At 40.9% G+C, this 20,836-nt stretch overlaps 1 protein-coding gene across 44 annotated transcripts in view; it reads right to left on the reverse strand.

Moving 5' to 3' along the window:
- Positions 1–20,836, reverse strand: part of SORBS1 (sorbin and SH3 domain containing 1) — a 1,103,390-nt gene that overhangs the window by 86,670 nt on the left and 995,884 nt on the right. For all 44 annotated transcript variants that reach the window (XM_085603602.1, XM_085603630.1, XM_085603622.1 and 41 more), the window contains one exon: positions 14,768–14,814. In XM_085603602.1, the coding sequence (XP_085459728.1) occupies positions 14,768–14,814 (47 nt within the window). The remainder of the gene's footprint in view (positions 1–14,767; positions 14,815–20,836) is intronic.

Genomic DNA, 20,836 nt, shown 5'->3' on the forward strand with positions numbered 1-20,836 from the left:
GCAGTGAAACAAGGGGATACGAGATATCCAATTGCCCAACATCTGAATGAATGCACATCACAAGGCAGACATTTGCAGTTCAAATTTCACGGGTTACAAACAATACCAGTTAACCACAGAAGGGGTAACCGGGAACTTGTGTTACGACAATGTGAGGCCCGCTGGATAATGATCTTGAAAGCTGTGGACAGAAGTCTTAACATGGATCAACAATGCAGTATTTTTGGACACATTGAATGATGATGTCAGCAACATAATCATGATCTATGGATTTTTAGTTTGAGATAGTATATATTGTGTGATGAATAGGTTAATAGGCAGGCTGCATATGATGTGAAATTACCTAAACAAAGATGTACTTGATGTATAATTGGGTAGAATAACCCAAAATGTATGAAATAATAATGAAACCTGCTTGTTACAAGCTTGTGGTAGGACTTACCATTTCAATGAAGGAAAGATGCTAATTTCGAATTCTGTTTTAAATTTGATTAGGAAGTATGAATTAGAGGTTGAAGATCAGGCTCACGCATCTGTGTTGAATCTATGTGTTAGATATAGAATACTGATGGTGGGGTAGTGATTTTACCGGTGTACTAGTAGTCAGGGAATATTGTTTTTCGATATGTACTGTACCCCACAATCTGCAGACTATCAGATCTAACAACGGATAGTTTAATTTAAATATGGGTTATTGATACACATGTACTAGAATTAAGTCTCTATGCTCTTGTTTTCCATGCCCCACCAAATATCGAGTACAGAAGGTAACCAAGATCATGGTGCATATATCTAGAATGTATCCGCGTACGGTATAGGCGGCAATACCTGTTTAATAGGATACGATAATTAGTAACACTGAAGTTTGTTTATGAATGCGCTATTATTGTGACATTTAACAATGAGCTATATTAGTAAGGTTTGCTTTTGAGATATGCAACTATTGGTGGAAAAAGTAACACCCGCTATCTTAGTATATCCGTTGTTCTAACGTGATGAAGTGAGGGGCAGACATCTTATGTAAGGGGTTAAAGATATATGACTTGCAGGCTTACGTGTTGGCCCAAAATGTCGGATTTCATTGGGAAGAGCTGAATAATAGCGCGGACAAACATTGAAGTATATTTTAAGATGTTGGCCGGGACGGATAGTCCGAGGAGTACTCTCCGTTATAAGGTACGGGGGGTTACTTTTGATCTCTGAATAATGGGGGATTAGGTATAATGCTGCAGGGACGGCCTAGTATGTGGATTTTTATTGTGGGGGATAATTATGCACTACAACACGTGCTTATCAAATTAGAGCGACGGATTAACTCGCCATGGACATTACGGCTATATGCTATTAACATCAGGACAGATACATGACAAGTTTGGATTAGGTACGTGGAGGACAGTCTCTGTCTCTAGATAATGGATGATTAGGTTTAAGGTTGATGCTACAGCTTAATATGTGGCTTTTTGATTGTGGGGCAGAATTATGTACCATAACATATGCTTTTCAATGTAGCAAAGAATTATGATTATTTTGGGCACGGTTAAGACGACTGTATCCTGGTAATACCGGGACAGGTACATGAGAATTTGGGATTTTATATTGAAGTGGGATGATGCACTGTAACATGTGCGCATGATAGGAGAGTGAAGAAAGTTGAGTAATTTGGGGAATTACCGATTTTGATACTACGTTTGTGTCCTGATAATACTAGGACAGAGATCTCGGACTTTCTATATCAGTCCAGAGGATGATCTATGATGGGTAAATAATAGAAAAATATGGTCTGCAGACTATTACTGACAATGATGTGAGTATTGAATGTAGTTATGTTGGTTACGGGTGAACATATACCAGCATAACAACATGATCACACATTTGAGTTCTGAGGTGAGATGTCGTTTATTCATACTATGGTTTAAGCGTGATTATATTAGAAATGACTACAACATGTCACAAGTTACACTAAAATGTAATTTACACTGATTAGGTACGACTCCTTAGAAATACTCATGACGATACATTGAATGAGGTGAACCTGAGCATGAATTTCTAAGACATAGAATCTTTACTACACACATGGTTTATAAAGAGGTGTGTCAACATGTTCACATGATAACCTTCTGGGATATCGTTGACAGCGGGAACTTAACACTTTGTTTTGGTTATGTAAGTTTGGTATTCATTTGATATATTTCCCTCCTATTGTATATAAATATGATTTTAGGAAATGAGGATTTAACTGTTTGGGCACATGTCCCCTGAACCTGAGCACCAGAGTGTCTTAGGAGATGGGAGTAATTGAATGATATGATATTTTAATTCAGAGTTATAATGTATTTAATTTGTAGCCCTGATGAAGTCAGTGATACTTACACATCAATCTGACGAAACGCGTGTTGGCTACAGGAGACTATTAATGATTGTGGATTAAAAGAATACATCGACCTGATAGCAAGAAGATTGGAACTTACTTATTATTTATGATTGTTATTTGAGTTGGTTGCTCGGGACTATCTGTCAAAGGGATTTCAGCACTGTTTTCCAGGGCGGATACAATCTTCTATCATTAATCTGGAACAATTAGCTTCAGGAGTTCGTCATAACTTAAACTATAGCAATAGCGGTAACTTTTCAACAATTTCCTTGGTAGATCACATTTCAGTTTCTAAATGGCAAAGACTTCCAGCAGTCCCCTGCAGGAGTGACAGCAAACTGAGTATAAAGTTATTTGCATCACTCTGAAGAGAAGGAGGGTTTATACAACCCCACATGCCGACGCCTTAAAGGCCAACTGGCATGCACTTACAGCGATATAATGGATCATTTCTTTCACAACGTTATGCTATAGATGCAAGGAAAAACTGAGGTCTCTTTCGATAGCCCTTTGTAGTTGCACACACCTCACCTTCACTAAACGGCCCAAGTTAAGCCCTAAGTGAAAGGGAATTCCTAGAAAGTTTAGAAAACACAACCTTACCCAAAGGGTACACTTCTATCCTGTGCTTTATCGCTTTTATGTGTTTTAGGACCACTAATCATAATATAACATTTAGTTACATTTACTTTTAGGTCCAAATCAAACATAAAAGAGGTAAATGTATTTAGAAAAAAATGAGACAGAGTCTCCTTCAAGGCGACTCCTACCTCTGTGGACTTAGAATCAAAGGCCTTACTATAAACATTGATATTCAAAATACCAATTTGAAACCATAAACTGCTGTAACAGAGTGTCACCTTGGTTCTGGAGAAGCGCAATGTAACAAAAACTGCCAACCCCCATACCCGTTAATTGTAGAGTTTTGTATCAACCAACTTTTCAGAAAACACAACAAATCAAAATTGGACACAAAAGACAAGCAGTCCACATTTCCCAACTTTGAGCAAGCAACCACAATGTTCCATGGTTGAGTCCCCTATGATGAGGCCCTTCAGGCCTGCTCTGATGAGACCCAGATGCAATGATTGAAGTAATCAGTACATCCTCCTGGATTGAACTAAGCTTCATTACAGTTCAATCCTGCACCTCATTGCTAGAAATACAAGGAACCAAAAGTTCTGCAGAGCAGAGCCACTCAATCTCCATTAAAGTATCAAGGGGAGCAAAGCGATTTGCAGTGTCAATATTAAATCATATAGAGTTATCACTCTGTGCAGTGTCAATATTAAATCATATAGAGTTATCACTCTAAGTAGCAAGTCTATCAGATGTGCCTGGGCACAAAAAAATGCTAGTAAGACCTGGTTTGTAATAGTAAATCAAGAGGGTGTGGCTGAATACTTCTTTGAAAGGCTGCGTGGCTAGACAGACAAGTTAATTTGACCTACCATCATAGAAATGTTAAAATGTATAACTATGTAGTACCCCCAGACTTGTTTGGTGGACCTTCAACCCAGTCAAACCTTCTGAATGCAGGTACTTCCTTTATAAGGTCATCAATCCATTTGGCATTCACCCTAAGCCAATAAAGTGACCCTATATTTTAAATCCAACCAATCACTTTTATCTGGAGCCAACGTGGGCACATCATGGCTTCTTGTCACTGGCACTATGTGTATCGGCAACCCCGGGCAGCGGATGCCGGTCTACATCTGGAGCATTTAGAGCCATTGACCTTGCTGATGGCATGTTATTTAGGGGGGGGGGGGATTCAATTAAAGCAGGGAACTTGGTTGTAGCTGTATCCAAGTTGAAAATGTATTCTTTCCAAGAAGTTACAGGTATAGATACAGGATAAACAGCATAATAAGTAGAATCAATATAGTTAGCCCCACCGGGAGCAGCAACCCTGCTGCTCAGCCTACATACAGCAGCTGACAGATTGACTCTAACATACACAAAGGGAGCATTCCATGACATCACTGAGACTGGCTAAGCAGCAGCGTACAGGACACAAAGAAAGGACAGCGTAGAGAAGAAAGAAGAAAGCAAGATACCACAGGGGGCTACATGCAAAATCCCTGAAGTGCATATTTCTTGCGAAGGGCCACTCCATGATGTGGGTTGATCCAAATGTATTGGGAAAGGGGTGCAGTGTCTCTGATTTGCACCCTGAGCACAGAGAGTTAATTTGTTCTCCAACTTTAAGTTTGCCCTCCATGGCGGTAGGAAAGATGAATAATAAGGCCTTGATTTTTCTAAACAAACAGTCTAGAGGCCTTGTATTGTAGCACGTAATGCCTTTATTTCCAAGGTTGTAATATCACTTGAGGGACTCAGAGAATTCAAGCGGGAGCTGGACGTGTCTGAAACAGTTTCTTCTATTGTCTGCGTAGATCTCTTTTTTCTTTTTGAGGGAGGTGAGTTTGAGGAGATGTCTCATTCACAATAGCCTCGATGCCGTCAGACAACGGAGAAGAAACAACACAAAGATTTAGCCCAAGTCGCTTGACATTCACTGCCGCCATGGGAAAAAGAGTACTAAATCTTCTCCCGTTGGGGCACTCCTTCGTGTTTTGACTTCCTGGGTAGTGACATCTGGGATTAAGTCTTGGAGCACCCTTTGGGCTGCATCAATTCTCTCCTCAACTAAATCCAATTCAGTATTTGTTGCAACCATTACTGAAGACAAATTATTAGTAATGCAATTCGATTCTGATGGCGAAGGAAGATAGCCTCCTTTGGATGCAGTAACTTTTCTTTTCCCTATGATGTAGAGTGGAATACAAAAGGTATGGAGTAAACTCGCATGTCTATGATTTAGTGATCGAAGGACCAAGTCTCAAAAACCAAGAGGACAACCTCCTCTGGGCTCTGATGGTCACAGATGAGGTAGCTCTTGACCTGGTCTTGGCCCGGGCACATTCAGCGCATCGTCTGCAGGGCGGCAAGGCTGGTGGGACTTGTAGTCCCCAGTGAAAGGTATCACTGTTCCCTACACAGCAGGATGTGGCACATACTTTGTGGCACTCTCATTCCCCTCCTCCTGGTCAAAGCTTGTGGAAAGAGCAGGTGAAAGGTGTCACTGTTCTCTCACTGCATCACTCCTAATAAAGGAATACGTTACATGTCTGGATGTGAGGCATAGGAGGTGTGGAGCCTTGTGGGCACTGGCACCTGTAGACTTTTTCTTTTACTGCCTACTAGACATGGTCTTAACTATTACTTACTCTACTAGGTCTTGTCGTGGCCATCAATAAACCCCCAGTGTTTCCAGTCTGTTCATACTTTCTCACCAATGGAAACAAAGATACTTTTTGTAAATACCTTTAGAGCTTTGGCAAAAAATGAAACTAAATGAATCTCAGAGTACACTAATCTACTTTTCAAGATTATATGTTAGTGCTAATGTGACTGGTGAGAAACAGTATTTCAATCTGATACAATTTGATATTGATTTAGCTATCATTTATCAAATTATTTCCCATGCACAACCACAGATTAAGTAAAAGTGACTGTAACTGGCGCAACACCAGCAAAGCACCTGCTGGCAAAAGGTAGCTTCATAAAAACACCACAATTATTGACCAAGAAATTCATTGTGCGTTTGCAAAGTAATTTCCAATCTCTTCATCACTGCATGTGAATTTTGGGCCTCAAAGTTTCAGCAACATACCGGCATAATATATGGCAATCATATTCACTAGTATAAGGGATAACTCTTAATATACTCAGGAGTCAACCTTCATGGCTCCTCATAGGAACATAAGTTTTTAACATCTGGATGCATTTTCCTTGAATTCAATTCAGTTCAGATTTGTAAAGCTCATAGCTACCCCAACAGGGTTTCCTGTGTTAGCGGAGGAGAAAGGAGCAAGGTCAATGAGTTACAAAGACAAGGAATGATATGCAGGAAATTCCATAGCTTAGGCCGCAGGATGAGAAAGACCGCTCTCTGTCTTGTCCATCAGACTTTAGGAATGGAGATCAGATTGGAACCCCATTGGCCCGAAGCTCCCACTTGGGGATGTAAGGATGGATCAGCAAAACAAATACATACTGACCCTGCCTGGTGCACGGCTTTATTGACATAACGTAATGATTTATACTTAATGCATTTTACTTTTGGAAGCCAACAGCGGAGCTGTAGAGAGACTGAAGCACTGCGAGAGATATGATAGAGTAAGTGAGCAGCAGCATTCGTAACTATTTATAGTCACTGTATCTGTAAGTTAGTAACACCCAGATATAGCATATTGATGTAATCCATCTCAAGATTTTGAGCCTCAGAAGGTAAAAGTCATAGTATCTTTCTAAGGTATCTTAGCTGGCCCAAACAGGAAGCAGCTGCCTTATTTTCCTTATGTGTACAATGTCCTTGAATCAGAGGACATTACTATCTTCTTTGTTAAGATTTACATTATTGGTTGTGTAGAACTGACTTTATCTAGCCTTCCTGAAATTTCTTAATGTAGTTACTATATTAGATTTTGATATGGAGTAGAGGAGAATGAAAGATAGCTATGCAGGTGGACTTGCCCACAATCATTGCAGGATATTTTCCCTAGTTCTAGAGATGGAACCATCACAAGTTCTCCTGTACAGTAATGGGGAATGGCCCTGTCTCTTTTAATCCATGAAATCATTCTTTATCTATTGTGGCAGAGGTAGGTCTAAACTGCCTTGAAGACAGAGGTCGAGGTAGGATGTATCCAGATCTGTCAGGCTTTGGGATGATCCTGTGTCACCAGAAAAGTTGTAGATACATACTTTGAAGGGCTGATGGCAGGTGGAGGTAGGCACTAAAGGAGGATAAGGAGATGATTGAGTCTTGAGGTACAGCAGAGTTGGTGGTAAAAGGGAGTGATGAAAAAGCCAGAAGCAAGATTATACTAAATCTGTTGGAGAGGTAGGAGGAACACTAGATAGGGTGATTAGTCAAAGACAAGTTGATCATCTTGCAAAAGGAGTGATTGGTGGTGGGCTGTGCCAAATGAAGCAGACAGATCAACTTGATCAACTTTGTTTCTTTCTTTCAAAATCATCAGATCATCCAAGAAGGACATCAGAGTGTTTTTCAGTTCCTCCCTTGTGGTGGAATACTGTTTGATGGTCTGGAAGAAGGTTGGTTTCTTTTAGAAAGCCGGGAAAATGTTTGAAGATAGCTTGTACAGTTAGTCCTTATGAGAAAAATCTATTGGAGATCAGTGGCTAGTTGGCTAGATTTGCTATATCGAACTTCCTCTTTATTAGTGGTCTAAGAGAATTTGAGGATAGAGAGGCAGGGGTCTAATTCTAGAGAACTGTTGATGGTTCTTGCTGGGGGGATGGAAATTGCTAAGAGCAGGAAGTCTAGGAGGGTTTAGCAGGAGTCAGAGAGTTGATTGGAAGGTCCAGGTTTTGATGTCTGACAGTGGGAATAGTCTTATTACTCTTAGTATGAGTAGACTGGCAGTGGGGTATCTTTCTCTTTTGGTGTTCCAGGATCTTTGCTTTTGAAATTATATGATCTACCATGGCAATACAGAAAGCTTCAGAGAGAGGGCTCATTGTGACAATGTACTCAAGGTTTCTGAATTCTGTGAGGATCCTATTTAGTTCCTGTGAAGGGCAGTTGGCATTGGAAATAGTTCAAACCTTTTGCATTATTTAAAGAAGATTTAAAGATCCATTTGAGGAGTAAACAGCATTTCTGGCATGTTAGGTGTTAGATTCCTTCCACTATCATTGTAGTGCAGTAACTTCTGTCTTCATGTTCATTAAGAGAGGAGTTGGCCTAACGGCTAGGGCGGTCAACCTCAAATCTGGGGAACCGGGTCCGAGTCTCGGCAAGGATGCGCAACATCCTGTAATTACGGGCAAATCACTAAATCTCCCCGTGCCTAACAAAAATGAATGGGTCCTCATGTAACAGAACTGGTGCTCGTGTAAAGCGCTCCAATACCTTTGGGTCAAGTTTGCGCTATATAAAACTCTGTTTAAAAAAAACATATATATATAGTTATCTATTCATTGAGTCGCGGAGCCTTTGGTTAATGAATAGAACTTATGAAATTTATGTGGAGAATTAATCTGTTGAAACTTTTGGAAAGCCATTTGTAAAGCTGCTCGACTTATTTTATTAAGGTGGGCAATGAGATGTCAGAAAGGAGAACTGAGCATGGTGAGGGTGAGCTTGCTCCACTATAATTCAGTGACCATGGTCACTTTTGCTACTGTAATTTTTCCCAAGGAGAGGTTGACAATGAAGGAGATGAGCTGGTGATCACTTCAGAAGATGGGGAAAGTTCCTGTTACTGGGATGAGTTCAAATAGAGAGAAGATTATGCCCAAGGTGTGTCAGATGATAATGTTTCAAAAGAAGGGTTGGAAGAAGTTGTTAGTCTCTAGGTTTATATCATGAGGAAACTTAGTTGGCGAGATTCAGATGATCAGACCAGATGTTTGGATCTTACAGGATGCAGTGCTTTTTGTGGTTTATGGTGATGTCAGAAGTACCATCTAGGAAAGTGTCTACAAATGCTGTGTGGATCGGCAAATATTTGTATTTTACAAGGTATGAGCGGGAGAAGGTGCCTGAGTGTAAGCTGTAGATTTCTGATCTGCGATAACTTCTTAAAGATAAGTGCTAGTCATCCTCCAGTCTTCCTTTGATGGATTTGGGTTGGAATTACATATACGGGGACTGCCTTGTGGAGAACTGTTACATATACGGGGACTGCCTTGTGGAGAACTGTGCATGAGTCATCTGCAAGCCATGTTTCGGATGAGCAGCCGGTGTGATTTTGTGTGTGATATCAGGTTGCAAAGATTTTGTTGGTCGACCTTTCTGAGAAACTATGAAATGTCATCTTAATCAGCAATCTTGACCCTCACCAAAGGTTATGGACAGCTTCCTGTTAGGCCATTAGACCGATATAAAGATACTTTTTCGACCACAAAGGGTTTATTTCATTTTAAGGTTCTGGCTTTTGGCTGACATCGGACTGAAGCTACATTTACAGTGCCTTTGCCTCTGCCTACATAGACAACAGTATTTTATTCACTAGATCATGAAAATATTCTACCTCGAATCTGGGGAACCGGGTTCGAGTCTCGGCAATGACGCTGAACATCCTGTGATTCTAATCTCCCTGTGCCTAACAAAAATGAATGTGTCCTCATGTAATGCAACTGGTGCTATGTAAAGCGCTCTGATACCTGATATCTTCGGGTCAAGTTCGCGCTATATAAAACTTCGTAAAAAAGATATTAATAAATAAATTAAAAAAGACAGTGCAGACACCACTCGGGCCTGAGCACCAATGCTACTACAACTGCAGCACCAATGAAAGGTGCACGCCCAGTTGTTCCTCTTGTAAATTATAATCTCTTCTCTGTTTGTTGTAAGGGGCAAATTGTTAAGAAGAGTCTGAATGTAGGCGTGGCTGTCACTAAATTCTTAGAAGTGAGAGAGACCGTCTGACTACGTAGCAGTCACATTATGTGTGCTAAGTGTGTAATTTACATCAGGGCTAGCAATTTTAATTTACAATAAACTACATCAGTAGAACGATTGTGGCTCCCCAGTGGCTTTCACGTATCACTTTAACGCAAATGGGGCCACCATCTTTGAGCAGATTGGTATTATTTCATAGATAGAACTGATAAAGCAGTGGATGGCACTGATAACAGAGGTTTAAAACCAATCCAATGAATCAATAAAAAACAGAAATCAAACCAAACTACAGACAGAGGCTCAAACTCATGGCCAGATGAAACAAATGTTTCTTGGATCAGTAACTGGAACTGTCAGAAACTGATGACACTACAGATAATTGTTACCAACACAAACAATCCATCAAATAGGCAATTCTAATACATTTGGGAAATGACTAACCCAGATTTCACAAACGGTAGGATAGGATAGGATAGGATAGGATATATGCTTGTAGAGCGCTCGTATGCCGTGGCGTCTTGGCGCTAAGGGGAGAGAACCTAGTAAGACCAGTAGCCTGTCATATACACCTATATTATCGCAAATAGCCAAGTTTTCAGGGCTCTCCTAAAAGCCAATCTATTAGGTTGTAGATGCATGGCTACAGGCAACGAGTTCCATAGCTTTGCCGCACGGTGGGAGAACGCTCTACCACCCCATCTTGCCTTCCTGATCCTATCCAGGCAAAGAAGATTCAAGGTGCCGGATCTTAGCGATCGGGCCGGAATGTAAGGTCTAAACAGTATGCGCATAGCCCTAGCACCTCCTCCGTAGAAAGCTTTATGGACCAAGCATAAGGCCTTAAATTCAACACGATGCTGGATTGGAAGCCAGTGCAAAGTTCGGATGGCCGCTGAGGTAGGCTTGCCTCTGGGAATATCCAAAAGCAATCGAGCAGCAGCATTCTGTAATGATTGAAGCCTGTTCATTTGGGTCTTATTAATTCCCAAAAATAGGCCATTACAGTAGTCTAACTTAGAAAGCAGGAGAGCTACTACTACTAATTTCTGTTGTTCCTTCCTGATGAAGGGAAAGATATTCTTCAAGGTTTTTATTAAGAAAAAACAGGAGGAAGTAAGGCTATTAACTTGAGCCGAGAAAGTTAAATTACAATCAAAGATAACCCCCAAGTTTCTGATCTTAGATGCAGGGGTAGGACATTCCCCAGCTATCGTAGGCCACCAGGAAGCATCCCATCGAGTTTGCCCCTGGCCAAATTCGATAACCTCTGTTTTGTCGGTGTTTATTTTTAGGAAGCTTCGATTCATCCAAGCTATAATCTCCTCCAGACAGGCATGAAACCTAACAGCCGTGTTCTCTGGATGTTTAACCATGGAGATTATAAGCTGAGAGTCATCGGCATAAGATGTAAATTCAAAGCCATGCCTCCTAATCAGATTGGCCAGTGGCAACATATAAATATTAAAGAGGGTAGGTGACAGAGCGGAGCCCTGGGGTACCCCACAGGGCAAGAAAAAGCTCTCCGACTGCAAACACTCCCAACATAGGCTCTGTACTCTTCCGTCCAGAAAGGAAGACAGGAGAGACAATGCTGTACCCCCGATACCCACATCTTGGAGCCGCTGAACCAACACTGAGTGGTTCACGGTGTCGAAGGCTGCCGACAAATCAAGCAGAACCAAGACTGCATTTCCCCCCTGATCCATAGTTCTGCGGATCTCTTCTGTAACTACAATCAGGGCAGATTCAGTCGAATGACTAGATCTGAAACCATGCTGAGTTACATCCAATATTTAATTGGTTTCGAAGTAGTCAGACAAGGTTCTGTTCATAGATTTTTCCAAGATCTTAGCCATTATGGGCAGGCCAGCAATCGGCCGATAGTTCTTAAGCTCTGTGGGGTCTAGCGCGGGCTTCTTTAAGATGGGCCTAACAGTGGCCATCTTCCAGCAAGCTGGAAAGGTGCCTAGCTCCAGAATTTGATTTAGCAGTGGCGTTAGTACCTCCCCAATCCTACTTGCATCCCGATAAAGCACCGTGGCTGAGCAGGGGTCATTAGGTGATCCCGATTTCAAAGAAAGGAGTAAATCACCAACTTCCTCTAGACCAATTAAGGGGAAGCTAGTTAGTTCCCTCGAGGGTGGTCTCACTGTCGCTAGTGAGTATCGCACTGTGTCTGGAAGCCGGCAGACTTCCGAAAGGTTATCGTAGATAACTTGGACCTTATTTTGGAAGAAAGTTGCCATCCTGTCGCACATGATTTGATCAGGATGAAAATCAGAGCCCTGTTGGGCTTTAGAGAGCAGATTGACAGTTTTAAAGGGCTCTCTAGAAGAGTTTCCTGCTTTGTCTATTTTATTGGCAAAAAACAACTTTTTTGCCTCTATAATAGCCATCTTGAATTCTTTGAGGGCAGTATTATAAGTCGTTTTTGCCGATGTGTCATACTCCTGCCGCCATTTTCGTTCGGCTGTTCGGTATTTCACCCTAATGGCTTTAAGCTGGGGGTTATTCCAAGGAGAGGTTGGCTTATGTCTTCTAATGGTAGACCATCTTTCGGGAGCTACCTGGTCGGCTGCTGTCTGGAGCCAATCATTAATATCGGAAGCAGCCGTATTGCAATCCATAGACAGCGACCTAGGGCCTGAACTAAGAGCCACTAATAGGTCATCTATACTGACTTTGTTCCACCGTCGGGACATGACTTAAGTGGGTTTTATTTGCTTCCGCAACAGTGGAAGTGAGACCCTAATCCTGAACAGAACCGCATAATGGTCTGTCCAAGGCAAAGGAGTAACTTTTACCACATTTGTGTTAGAGTCATTTGAGAAGATACCATCCAGGGTGTGACCCGCCTGATGTGTGGGTTCAGTAACCAACTGGGCGAGTCCAAAAGTGACAAGATTGTCAAGAAGTCTTTCCGTGTCCGAATTGTCCCAAAGCTCCAGATGAAAATTAAAGTCCCCAAGTAGCATGAACGGGCCATGATCAGTTTGCGACTCTAGGTAAGTCATCAAAGATTGGGCAAATATCGCTTTTGTACCGGGGGGGGGGGCGACTTCCTCTTTTAACATTGCAAATAGCTTTGCATCTTCTTTAAAAGCAAGATTATAAAAAATCAAGGCCAACATCCAGAACAATAGTGAGGAATTCACCTTCAATGCTGTCATCCCACCCATGCAAAAAGTATTTCTATCTGCTTTTGAATTACTGTTCCTACCAGGAATCCTCTTCACATAAAAAACGAAGAATACAATAACCTGCATTTGGAACGAAGTCCTTCATTCTTCATAAAAAGTTTACATGGACAACTTTCAAATGATATCTAGAAGGTTCTGAAAATATCCCTCGAGCTGTATGCCCTTAGCACCCTAAGCCTTTGTGATAGACCCTGCCTAATAAAACAAACGTTGGGCACCAAGTAACCAGCCAACCACCACATCTCTTTCTTCCCCCCTGTAAGAGAATGAAAATGGTCCCATGAGAGCTTCAGAGGTTTGGGGAAACAGACACATTCCTCTGCAATTGCCTTTAGATATTGAGACCACCCACCCTGATCCTTTTAGACTACCTAAAGAAATGTGGATGGGTAAGAGGCAGAGCATTTCAGTGGATCTACATTCTCTACATCAAATATAGTCAGAAGATCAATTTTGGGGGCTACCAACTCCTCGTACATTAAGCTCAGAATATTTTGCACACTCCAGTCTTCAATGTTTACACCAGATGATAATCAGATCTACATCTGACAGGGACTGACTCTTGTGACCGGAACAAGGTCTTAAAGTGTCTTCTACATATCGTCTTATGGACGAAGGAAATTATCAACTGGATCAGTACATCAGGACTAAGATGATAATAACTGGAAGCTACATTTAAGGCAACCTACCTTTTAAATGGCTTTGAGACTTACAGATGCTCCTAAACCTAGGTCCGAGAACCTAGGCATATGGTTCAATAAAAGCTACCCAGTTTCCCAGGTCCACGTGTGATGCGCAGTGCCAGTTCAGGATTTTTTGTTTTAATGCTGGAACTTACAGTCCGGGTTTCATAATGGAATAAGAAGACTTCAAGTCTCAGAATTCAAAGAAAAAACCTGACTGGATTGGTGCATCACCCAAGGACCTGACCTGTGAAGCTTGGCAGGGATTTTCATTCATGATTTGTCCTTCCCCCCTCCAGATATCAACTGATATGCAAAATCCCAACTTTAAACTCACCATGTTTTTGAGGGGCACCCTCCAGCAGTAGATAAAATACTGAGTGGAACTTACCACGGGTCTTATAATGCCAAATAAGTCTACTACAACATTGTGTAGGTTGGAGCACCCAAAATAGGATTTCAATACTTTTAGAGGATCAAGAATCCGGCAGCTTCAGGTTACCAGGTTATGGCTGAACCTGAGGAAATCAGATCACATTAATCCAGCCAGAAATACAGTGGCTTCTAGTGGACCAAATGTTTACTTTTAAAACTGTTTGTACGTATAAATAGTTATCTGGGACAATGGAATACTTACAAAACCTCGCCCACAATATATCTCAAAATGAAATCTTGGGTTGGCCAGCTCAAAAACAGATCACACCTGTTGATTTCAAAAGAGACAAACACTGAGGAAAAGCAATCACAATGTAGGGCAGACTCCTATGGAATGGATTGAACCACCACCCCAGAATCTTTCAAAATGGACTTATAATTGTCCCTCCAAAAAGAACATAAGGTTGTCCATTCCAAGGAAGGGATGGGTCCGGCCCTCTGCTAAATGAACGACACCATTCTAGTACCAAAATAATTAGAGTCTCTAACCATAGTAGACACCAGAACCACATTATAATCCTTTTTACACAAATATAAAGGTTGTCCTGTTGTCCAGAGGGAAAGAAAAGTAATAGACATCATTGAGGAAATAATCACAGTTATATTGAAAATAAATAACAAAATGGCTTTCACTTACTTAAGTGACTGTGCTTTAAAGTCAAAAATGGCTCTTGCAGGTCTCATCTACACATGAAAAACAGCATCAAATGAAAAAGATCAAAAAGAAAATTAGACGTTATTAAATATATCTACAAACATAATAGGACCATCTATTTCTTGTTATTTCAAAATCTTTTACTGTGGCAAAAAATACATATGTTAAAGGTGGTATTTTTTCCTAAACTAAGTAAAGGTCAGATTAGAAATCATCTATAATCCTTTTAGTTGATTCTAACGAGAGATGTTTTAAATTGGAAAAGATGTGTTGAGCTTTTGCATTAAAAAGGCACACTGTGTGAGGAATCTTCAGATAAACATTTTACATGTATTGAATATCATCTGGACTCAAGTAAAATTGTAGGCGGTGGTAAACTAAAAGAAAGATATGGGATTTGTAGCATCATTCTATGCAGAATTGCTAATTGGTTTGAAACTGGAATCTTGCAAATTTGGTACATTTTGTTAGGAAAAGGGAGATTTGCAGCCCCTCTGGTTTTAGTAGTTTCCCACCACCCTGACCCCTAGGTACATCAATGTAGTGTTCTGACAGAGAGATCCTCTACACATTTTGCAATGGAGAGATCATCATTTTGCATTAGGGTATTCTATTGGAATGCAGCAGGAAGGATGACAAAAATATATAATCTGGCAAAGTGTCAGTTACCTGAGGCATACTATTACCATACCAGGTATTCCTAATGCAGCAACAATGTTCTGAAATTGACAAACTCAATTTTTCACCCTCTATGAACCAAAACGTTAAAGAATGGGATATAGGTGAAGACTGGTCAGTTAAAGTTTTTTATGAATATTTTGGATTCTATGAGCACAGGGCTTTCTATGAGTTTTGTTTCTATTTCTGAACAAAACAGCGTCTATAGTTCTATACTTTGGAACAGCCTAAATAACCATAGCCTCCAATAATTTTCAGTGGAGGCTCTCACTACAAAATATTAAAATCACCCAACTCGCATTATTTAATAGGGAAGCAGCTCCTCAGAGAAGACTCTCTTGTTGTGTTATCTTTTGCTCATTCAATTTATTTACGTTATTTGAAGTTTCTATTTCTTAACTTCTATTATTCTTTTACAGTATTTAGGGCCAAATGTACGAACAATCACATTTGCGAGTGGCAAATTGCATTAAATTGTGACTCGCAATTTGTGACTCGCAAAAGTGAATGTATAACAGTGTCTCAGACACCGTTTGCGATTCCCAATTGGGTCGCAAAATGCATGCCTCATTAATATTCATGAGGCAGTCCTTAAGGAAAATGGGATGCATTTAAAAAAGAAAAATTAAACTTTTCCGTTTAATTTTTGATGGCCAGGGACCACTGCCTGCTCTTAAAAAATATTTTCGCACCCATTCACAAAGGGCAAGGGGTTACCTGGGGACCCCTTCCCATTAGCGAGTGGCTTACCACCCTTTTAAAAAGGGTGGTAAACTGTGAGTATTTTGCGACCGCAAATGCAGCAGTCGCAAAACACTTGCAGTTTACCACCCTTTTCAAAACCATATTTTGCGAGTCGCTAATAGGTTAGCGAGTTGCAGAATATGGTTTGTACATGGGGCTGACCAATTTTGCGGTCGCAAACGGGCTGAATTCCCGTTGGTGATTGCAAAAACGATCGTACATCTGCCCACTACTGTCTAAATTGTCCACAAAGAGCCAGATGAAGTGAATTCAAATCTTGGGTATCTCACCTGTCTACATTATTGATCTTGGTCAAATCCCTTTGGGGCAGATGTACGGCTGTTTTTTGCAGTCGCAAATGGGAGTTCGGCCTGTTTGCGACCGCAAAATTGGTCAGCACCATGTACAAACCATAGCTTGCGACTCGCTAACCTATTAGCGACTGGCAAAATATGGTTTGCGACTCGCTATTAGGAAGGGGCATGCCAAGGGCGTCCCCTCCCAATAGCAAGTCTGAATGCAATGTATGATTGGTTTGCAACACTTGCAGTTTACCACCCTTTTCAAAAGGGTGGTAAGCCACTCCCAAACAGGAAGGGGTCCCCAGGGGAGGTCTTCCCCTTTGTGAATGGGTGCGAAAATAATTTTTAAGAGCAGGCAGTGACAGAGAACTATTTCTGTGTTTAGCTGTCATCAATAACTTAATTTCTTATTTTTGCCTTTAAGATAAACATGATGTTTATTTAACTTGCACAACGGGGTGTCAGGGCTGTAGTAAATTTCAGTATATTGATTATCAGTCTTGTGCTACAATATTTAACTCGTAGTTGTCAGGGGATGGATCTTGTAACTAAGCAGCCTAAAGAACAAACATTCAGGCTAGGACCCATGGCTTTCCACTAAGCATGGTCATCAATATTGCATAAGCAAAGGTAGCAAGCGCTACCCCAGGCTTGCCTTTTAGTACCCCTGGTACAGCTCTTGGAAAGCCAGGATTCAAGAGTTATGACATCAGTGACAGGAACAGAGAATAAACAAGAGCAATATTTACATTCTGCAGTTTCAACTGATAGCCCCTCCGTCACAAGCCCTCTCCAACATGAGGATGCTCAGCGGCAAAGGGTGGGATAGGGGTTCGACATTGTAACATCATCAGACATCAACATGTTCAAGATGTAATTCTGGCTATCCCTGACCTTCTGATGAATCGATGCCCTCACCAGTGGGGAGGGGAAGTAAGGGTGTGTGGACAGGATCATGGATCAATGTCATGTTTTCCAGTCATAAAATATCTTATTTCAACATTGTGGAGTTAACTTGTCTCTGCTGAGGAACTTGACGGCAGAGCCAGAGGTTCACTTCTTGATTGCTGCTCAGGATAAAGTGAGGGGGCCAAGATTTGTACTTCAAAGAATATGGGACCAAGCCACTTCCAAAGAATTAATGTATTCACATATTTCAAGCAGATTCATTTTTATCCGCATCTCGGAACATTCTGCCCGTAATATTCTGGAGTTGGCTTCATGCATTTGGACACTATTTTCTTCTTGTCTTTTGATTTTAATTTGAGTGCACATGCCTAACTTGCTCTAGATATTTTGTTTGTCTGGCACGGATACTTCTGTCAGTCATGGTCCAGGGTACAGCTTCGGATGTGTGAAAACTGCGGACATGACCCAAATGTATTTTCCAATGAGGTTGTTTAAATGTTTGTGTAGAGTTTTGGGTATTTCTGACACGTACTACCACTTTGGGTAGGCTTAGAGGAAGATACATTTGCTTTCGGACTCTGATCCTTGTTGGGAAATTTGAAACCAACTCGAAAGTCATTCCAGGGCTCCTGAAAAGAACTGCAATGCCATACTCATAGCCGATTGAGCGCCATACACATGTAAAATATATATTTTTTTAAATTACATTTTTCTTTTTCAAACTCGCATTCTGGGTATGTTTACTTTTCTTACAAACAATGTCTGGTATTACTAAACAAGCAGTCAGGACACGGAAGCACCAACTCCAATTGAAGGCATGGGAGGATCTAGAAGAGGCTGCTGAGCTAAAGGACTCTACTCGTTTTTGGAAGGTCATCAACAACCCATGTTTTAAAAATTCTAATATCCTGAGCCTGGCCCATAACATTTTACCTGAGCAATGGCAGGTTCTTTTTGAGGGGCTGTACAATCAGCCCTTAAGAGTGGATGAGCCACAGACATTGCCCATTGCCCAGAGCAAGGACACTATCTCTTTCACTTTAGAAGAGGTAAGACTCGGAATAGATTGTCTCGCGTGGAATAAAGCCCCAGGACCAGACGGGATTCCACCCGATCTATTTCAAAGTAATCCAGAAGAATGGGCACCGATCTTGGTGAGGGTATTAAATGCTGTAGTTGCAACAGAAATGCCTCCCTCATGGTCCATGGCCACTATTGTCTCGATATTTAAGAAAGGGGATAGGGACGTCCACACTGCTATCGTCCAATATCGCTTATCGATGTGACAGCAAAGGTCCTGGGCCGAGTGGTGGTGAACAGGTTAGCAGAATGAGCTGAAACCCAAAGAATAATAACAGATGTGCAATATGGGTTCTGTGCGGGTAAATCTACGGTAGACCAATGTTTAAATCTCTACCTTGTTACCGCAAAGTATAGTCAAAGCAGAGGCGCTTTATTTAGCCTTTATGGACCTTACGGCAGCTTTTGACCGTGTAAATCGCAGTAAACTTTGGAACCTCATGGGATCACTGGGGGTGGATCCTGCGTTAATTAACATCCTAATGGCATTACATTTGAACACTTCTGCTGCAGTAAGATACACACAAGAGGGGAAGACCACGGATTATTTTAAGTGTCTGTGTGGGGTCAGGCAGGGATGTATTTTAGTCCCTTTTTTATTTACATTATACATTAACGACCTGGACTCGGCATTAACCATACTTCAAGCAGACACCCCAAAAGTAGGCTCAAGATCAGTCCCTGTTCTACTCTATGCGGACGATGCGGTCCTCCTTGCTCGTACACTAAGGGCTTGCAGGTTTTATTGGATGGGTTCGTAGGGTTTATGAATGAGTTGGATTTGTCACCTAATTTAACAAAATCTTACATAATGAAATTAGGGAAAAAGAGCAGGAAGCCTAATACCTATACAGTAGGCACACATACTCTTGGGAAAGTACCGGCCTTCTCATATCTAGGTATCATGTTCGATGATAAATTGAGTTTTAAACTGTTATTAGAGGGGAAGTGTCTCGGTTTGACAAAGTCTACTGGAGCGATTACAAGCTTTGCTCACAGATTAGGTAAATGGTCGCCTGGGACAATTGTAAAATTGTATAACTCCTTTTGTAGCTCTAAAGTCTTATATGGAAGTGAGGTCTGGGGGTTTATGTGGACAAACAAACTACAAAATGAAGAAAACAGTTATTTATAAGCGTTTGTTGAAAGCCCCCCAGACAACCCCTGCATTTATTGTCCATGAGGAGCTAGGGTCTAAACATATCTCTGACCTGGTGGCGGTGAAACCCCTTTTGTGTTGGGTGAACATATGGTCCAATGAGGAGACAGGTTTTAGTAGGCAAGTAATTCACGACTGTCTCTCTTTGGACCATGCGTTAAAAATCCTGTGGCTGAAATATGTAAAGGATATATTCACCATGCTCGCAGAACAGATTTGTTCTCTCATCCAGATAAGATGTGTGCATGGGATAAAGCGCCTATCAAAGATCTATTTTTTAAATATACTGTGGCCCAAAGGGAGGAAATCGAATTGAAAAAATCCACGGTTTGAAATGATATCCTAGTTACGTCAACACAAAGTATAGAACTGTACTTAACCCTCATAGCCAGTGCACATGATAGATGTTTAATTACACAGTTTAGGCTGAATTTGTTTCACCATTTACTGGCTGTACCTGCTGGGTATACGGCACATCTTGAACAAAAGGGGCCCTGTGACACTAGGTCTCCACAGGATACCCTACAGTTTGTTCTTCTGTGTCCGTATTACTCATTTGCGAGAAAAGTGTTCCTCAAGGGGCTTTTAAGGAAACTCAGATCCAAGCAGGCCCGTGTGGCTCTGCTGTTTTTAAAACTGTCCCCGGCTGTTTTTACCCTATTCTATGTCTCCAACTTTTTAAGATCTGCTTTAAAGTTAAGAAACTCCAGGAGAACATAAAAGCAGTAGTCCTTTATCTAACCCTTGTATCAATTATGATTGTTGGTAGAGTCTTTTAATGCTTTTTAGTAACCCTTGAGTACTGTCTTTACTGTATTATCTTGTCTCAAGAGTTTTTTAGCCATATGATCACTGTTTTTATATTGATATGTTGATGACATTTTACATTTTATGGTCATATTTGCTCATAATAATAAAGATTATTATTATTATTATTACTTGTTTTATCCTATCTAAATGTATGTATGGAGCTGAATTTTTTACAAATAGCATTGTGTATTAAAAAAATACATTGTACACCTTATGCAGTACCTCTTCAAAATCAAGAATGCATTTATCATAATACAAATCAATAAATAATCAAACGTTATCAATAAATCTATTCAAGGATCTTATTACTGTATTTCTTATACCGTAATAATGGCTGGTAATAAAAAGAGAAACATGCTCTACCTCTTT

Source organism: Triturus cristatus, chromosome 1_2 (genome assembly GCF_964204655.1).
Source record: "Triturus cristatus chromosome 1_2, aTriCri1.1, whole genome shotgun sequence".
Taxonomy (NCBI): Eukaryota; Metazoa; Chordata; class Amphibia; order Caudata; family Salamandridae; genus Triturus; species Triturus cristatus.